Genomic DNA, 6188 nt, shown 5'->3' on the forward strand with positions numbered 1-6188 from the left:
AACAATGTACTTTCTACGACCTGAACAGTTCGAAGAAACACTTCGATACCGAAGTTATCGCAATTTGCCATTGGATCGTTAGATCTACAAAATTCCAGGTATAAGTCATTACTTTGAAATGGATGATTTATCTCGGGAACCACAATAGCATCGTCACGGGTTTCGATATAATGACTCGGTACACTCCAATCTATACCATATGAATCGCAGTCATCGACAATATCATCTTCTGACGGTCTCCTTTGCAACAACAAACCTCTTTCCCATAATTGAAGAGGAGAAAGGTTTCTCTCTGTTCGGATAGGATGGTGATCATAGCCCAGGATAAATCTTTGAAAATGTGCATTTATTCTTGGAATAAAAACATAATGAAGGCAAAACAAATGCAACTCATTCGATATATCCAAGGCTCCTATCTCTTCCAAGTAAGTGAATATGTTGTGGTATATGTATGTGCAGCCGTGGAATAGATCTCTCCAGAACCTCTCTATCCTTTGGTTATGGCAACTTTTCCCAGCGATAAAGCTACCACGATTACTTCCTCGTCTTGATATCATAAACCAAGCAACGTCTACATTTTCCACCCCATGATCTCCTCTTACACGCGACGGCAAGCCAAAATTTTGTACTGCGGTCAGAAATAAATCGAGTACTACAGTAGCCTTGTTACTTGATCCGCACGACAGAAACATTAGACGCCTAGAATACCCATCTATGCCGCCATGAATGACTATCGACCATCTTATCAATTTGTGATTGCCGTCTATATGCCACAATGACCTTGGCGCTGCAACACTATATTTTCTTCTTCGAACTACATTACGTTGCAACGAGCGCATCAATAGCCCTGATGGATCAACCCGCCACATACTATCACGAACAACTTTCCAAGGAATGTGATAACCATGAGACAGTAAAAAACCTTTCATTCTACGTATGCCACAGTTAGGAAAATCTGAAATAATTTTTTTGACATGTTCATCAAGTTCCTCGTCACCAATCATAGTGTGCGATTTAGGTTCAATATCAAACTCTTTAAATCTTCTTTGAATAGTTTTTGCACTTACTCCGAACATTTCAGCTATTGCCGTCTGCGAAAAATTCAACCTCACTAAAGTTTTTAGAGTTTCCTCAGGTATATCGAAAGAAGGCCTGCCTATCTTGTGCCGTACAGTTTCCGCGTTACTAGTTTTGTTCACTGATTGAATTATCACTGATGCTTGATGAATACTACTCAGTACATTTTCGGTTATAACATCTGGATACTCTAAAGCTGCTCTAGAGCAGAAGCTGTAAAGTTCATCAAGTCTATAGACAGGATAATCCAAATCTGCTGTATTCGCGTCAACAAAGGATGACAATAACGACTGGATTAGTTTCAATGTATCAACAACAGAATTCTTAATAAAATCAACTGGACTCAATTGTTGTATATTCATGTTATATTCTGAAAAATAAAAGTACTGCATAAGTACACGAAATGTCAACAAAACCACTTGTTTGTTTAATCATACAATAAATCCTAAAAATGCCAGACGAAATTCCCTCCAAAATGTTCGAAATATGTTTAAAAGTTACTTAACGATAACAGTTCTGTTTTTAAATAACTTTCTCTGAGTGAGTCGACCGTATATAAGTAGAACATTTTTTCACATAAAGAACAAAATAACAAACATAACCCTTGTGAAATAAAAAGAAAAGAAAAATATCTTCTTGGTTAGCACAGCTGAATGATAATGCAATGCGTAACTTGATCACGACTATAACCATACATCTTTTCCATATAAAAGTTAGAAAACAAACAAAATAGAACAACAAAAAGACGAACTTATAAATGCATGTGCAGTATATATAGACTTCAAGGAGCGTACAAGTCAGTCATAAATTCGAGACTAATCATAATCAATCTGATCATTAAAAGTATGTATATCACTGGAAGAATTCTTGCATAGGACTGACAGGATTTTTATATTCCCCCCCACCAGAAAAAAAATCAGTTTTATAGAAGTGAGGCATATTTTGGAAGAAAAAGAAAAAAAATCGGCATTTTTTCTCAATGACAACATAATAAGAACAATGACAACATAAGCTAAAAATCGATCACCTTGAAGGAAAAAAATAAACTCGTTAGTGCCCCTAAAAATTTACAATTATCATGGATTTGCGAATCCCTTTGATTCACATGCTAAAGCTGTTGCCAACATATTGTGAAACGCCTTTTCTACAGAATGAACTGTAGGTAGGTAGATTATTTTTAAACATGCAGAGGATTTGCACATACTGTTTTTTTCATCATCCGACATGTATTTCACTCTGATTTCATTTTTCATACCATCCAGTGGAACAACTGTATGACTAGTACAGAAGGCAAGTACTTTACTCAATGTCATACTGTCACTTTTTTCAATAAACGACAGAAAAAATTTCTTTGCCTGTGTCTCCACGAAGGAAGTTGGTTCGTCAAAACTAAAACATTTGATAAATTCTTTACTCTCAATCATGCGATAACCAGCACAAAATATTTGATCCATAACTTTCCAATGACACCGAATCGTATTCAAGAAATTGCACGAGCTCAAACCTTCGAATAACATGTCTGAAGAGTTTCGGCGTGACAATATCACATCATTCAAAATGAGTTGTTGAACCAGTAATGGGACATTTTCTTTGTTAATATTCTTGTCGGCAGGCCAATGCGCAGAATTAATAAGTGACCAAAACACATCTTGCTTCTGATTGTCCTTGTAAAGCAGTTTGTCTATATCGTCCTTTGTTTTACATTGATCAAGTGATTCAATCAATTCAATCAAATTTTCAGTTGTTGCATTTGCTGGTATGTGGCTTTTATTCAAACTTTCAATCAAACTGTCGGTATCTCTACCACACATGTGTAAAAAGTATGGTTTTGCTAATACTGGGAAGCCGGTGTCAACACCAGCAATCAATGAATGTACGATAATCATACCAGCAACTTTGAAAAGCACAGCTTTTGTGATGTCTTTCACAGGCAACAAACTGTTATTTTCACCTTCAAATAGACGATTTTTAACTTCTTCTAACAAAAGGTTGAAATATTCGGTTTTCATTGCCCCACCATCAAGGCCGTCCTCTCCTTTAAACTCAATGATCAATTTTTTGGTCATAACTTGAGAATTCACAAGGTTCCTTTTGTAAAATCTCAAGGATTCCATCCAAAGATTGTCACGTTCAATTTCCAAAGTGATTGTATCATTTTCTGAAGCAAGAGATGTAATTTGATTGAGAATTTCTTTTAAAGACATGTCCTTATCTACACATTTAATTTGCAGCATGTCAGACATATTTTCACTTGCACTTTTCTCACTCAAAATATTGGCTGCCACATCGATAGATTTGGTATTCCGTAAAATGTCCTGAATTGTGGCTTTAGAGATTCGAGGAAACATTGCCGACAAAGTATCGATATGGGGAGAAGTACTTCCTACTTCTTTTTCATTCGATGGCCCAGCTTCATCGTCTATCATCTCTGGAAAAATGTCATCATCAAGTTGACAATAAGCTTGATGGAATCTTAAATCATTTAACGGATATTTCTGATTACATCGTACACAGTTAACTTCAATACCTGAATCCATAGTTGGTTCCTCCATTGGTAAGTCGCTCTGCACTGGTCTGATGTATATTACAGCGTGACCGGGTACTAAATTTTTTAAATAGCTGATAGAATAACCATCTTTTCTTGGTGGTATCAACACCAATGGTCGGTTTATTCCACCACTCTCAGCCCTCAGAAGTTCAATGCCACCACTCTGTGATGATAATTTTGGATAAGCTTTTGTTAACTCTTCCAGAAGCATAGCATGTGTTCCAGTTTTGGAAGGAAAAACAACTTTTTCAATTCCGAGACCAACTTGGTTTAGCTCCATTAATTCACGTGTATTAGGTGAAACTGATGTATCTTTGTAGCTCAGTGCACAGAATTTATGGGTCCATGTGTCCTTAATGAAGTTATTAGAGAGACGTGGTTTCTTTGCTTGTGGGCGATATCGGCTACCACCAGCATTCAACGCTGGAAATTGCTTACTGAAACAGAACAAGAATTAAAATAAAAATCTGTCTCAAACATAATAATCTTTCTACTCAGTGTATACAGAAAAAAATTAAAGTTGAACAAAATCAAAAAAATGAAAAATGTTATAAAAAGGTACAAAGGCACGAAAAAATTCAATAGTCACAATCAGCATAATGCCTGTGAGCAGTACTCCTGGAGAGATGATTATTGAAACTTATCGAAAAGATACAAAGGAGGCAATGATCATGCTGGGAGCAGAAATTCACAACTCTTAAAAATATCAACCTACTTGAAATCTTGTAGAATTCTCTGATGTTGTGGACTTGGATGTAAGTTTGGACTTGGATGTGAGTTTGGACTCTGGAAGATGTTCTGATTTGGATTATTTTGAGTACTTGTTGTTGATGATGACAGACCATCCAATGCATTATTCAGTCTGTCTATAGCGTCTTTCACTTTCTGCATGCTGAATCAATTTTTAATTCCTAAAACATCACATACAATTTAGCTTGAAAGTTTTGAAAATTACAACCATGCCGATAAATATTCACGATAGTAAGACAAAAATTTAAAAATGTCTTAAGAATATCCTTAAAGGAAAATCGAATAAGAACATTGTACATATTTGCTGCATTATTTAAAATTCTTGAAAATGGGTGCAGTGTCACTTGAAGAAAACCAAAACTTGAGAAATTTGCCATCATTACAATACACCTGTTGACAGTGTTGTTGTACACATGCATATGCACCGCACAGTTCCATTTAACTACCAGTCGTAGTCCTACGTTCTGTTTTATAAGCTGCCCTGTTTACCTATCAAAACATTGTAATCACATGGTGATACAAAACACAATATTAATACAAAAACAGCACATTGCTTATAACAGAATAGCATGCAAGCAGTGTAATAACATTTTTCGGCTTATCGGCACCCTCCTCGTTGCAGGGGGAGGGGGGTTGATTGGTGGTGTATACAAGGGAAGGAAAAAAGGAAGTAAAAGTTGCTAGGGCAAATAATATAATCCATTATTTATAGCAATAGTATAGCTAGCCCATTACAAATTTTAATGAGAAAATATATATGAGGAGGGGGGGGGGGTGCCAGCTATACCTGTGTTGACAAATGTCGTCGTTGCCCTACATTGCTTCCCTTCACTACTACACATACTTATGAATTAGCAACTTCTCACAATTTATCAGAATATAACTATAATACAGCAGAAATTAAAAAAACAGGAGAGAAAAAATCAGAGAGAACGGTCAGCCCAGCTGCTACAAAAACTTACTTTTTCTTTCGTGTTTTGTCTTGATTAATTTGCCAGTCAATTGAAAAAATTCGAAATTTATTCACGGGTAACCAAGGCAAATGGCGCGAAAGTACGCGTCCCCTCTTCCTACACGCCGCGTCGCCCTTGTTTGCGCGTCTTTCCATCACGCAACGCGTCCTTCTGTTACGCATCGCGTCCTTCTATTACGCCTCGCATCTCTCTATTATTACATACGCGTCTCACTATTACGCCTCGCGACTCTCTATTTCGCCTCGCGTCCACCTATACTACGCCTCGCGACCTTGGGATCTATATTGCACCTCGACACTCTACTACGCAACACGACACTCTATAGCGTGACTTTTGTCCAGTACATGACTCCATACAAAACCAATAATATAAACGGATGGACGCTCCACAAGTTCTTGAACATCATGACAAATTCCTAAAATTTAATTTAGCGAACATTATTAAGTGGCATTTAATGTCTACTATCAAAGTAAAAAAAGTAAATATTTTTGATTTTAGATATCTAGAATTTTGGTGATCAATAACAATACTTCTAAATGACATACCTGTTTTTGCATACATTTCCTCATCTGTATAAAATAACTTGTCATCGTAAACAACTTTGACAGTCAATAGTAAATGGCCAGCACTCAAAAGTGATGCATGATCAGACCATAGTATGAAGTATCTTGTCAAAGCACCTTTTGGATTTCTCATAATCCCCAAACTTTGATGTTCTTCAAAAATCTTTCTGCGAATGTCACTCAGTGGTATACAACGACCAGATACTGTGAATTCTTCATTGAAAATCACTCCATTCTTTATCACAGCTTTTTTATATTTTTTTGGCTCAACCAAAG

At 36.4% G+C, this 6188-nt stretch overlaps 1 protein-coding gene across 1 annotated transcript; it reads right to left on the minus strand.

The window, feature by feature from the left end:
• Positions 1-1420: 1420 nt before the first annotated feature.
• On the minus strand, positions 1421-5695 carry LOC130626054 (uncharacterized). The gene is made up of 2 exons (XM_057441162.1): positions 4341-5695; positions 1421-4062 (listed from the first exon to the last, which is right to left on the minus strand). Exons 1-2 carry the CDS (start codon positions 4514-4516, stop codon positions 2154-2156), a joined length of 2085 nt encoding a protein of 694 aa, XP_057297145.1. The 5' UTR covers positions 4517-5695; the 3' UTR covers positions 1421-2153.
• Positions 5696-6188: the final 493 nt, after the last annotated feature.

The sequence above is a fragment of the Hydractinia symbiolongicarpus genome, chromosome 14, assembly GCF_029227915.1.
Source record: "Hydractinia symbiolongicarpus strain clone_291-10 chromosome 14, HSymV2.1, whole genome shotgun sequence".
In the NCBI taxonomy this organism is placed as follows: domain Eukaryota; kingdom Metazoa; phylum Cnidaria; class Hydrozoa; order Anthoathecata; family Hydractiniidae; genus Hydractinia; species Hydractinia symbiolongicarpus.

Excerpts from the sequence above, each read along its gene's own strand:
- LOC130626054 (XM_057441162.1), bottom strand. The coding sequence starts at position 4,516 with ATGCAGAAAGTGAAAGACGCTATAGACAGACTGAATAATGCATTGGAT. Across the intron at positions 4,063-4,340 it reads AGAATTCTACAAGATTTCAA|TAAGCAATTTCCAGCGTTGA; the intron begins GTAGGTTGATAT and ends GTTCTGTTTCAG.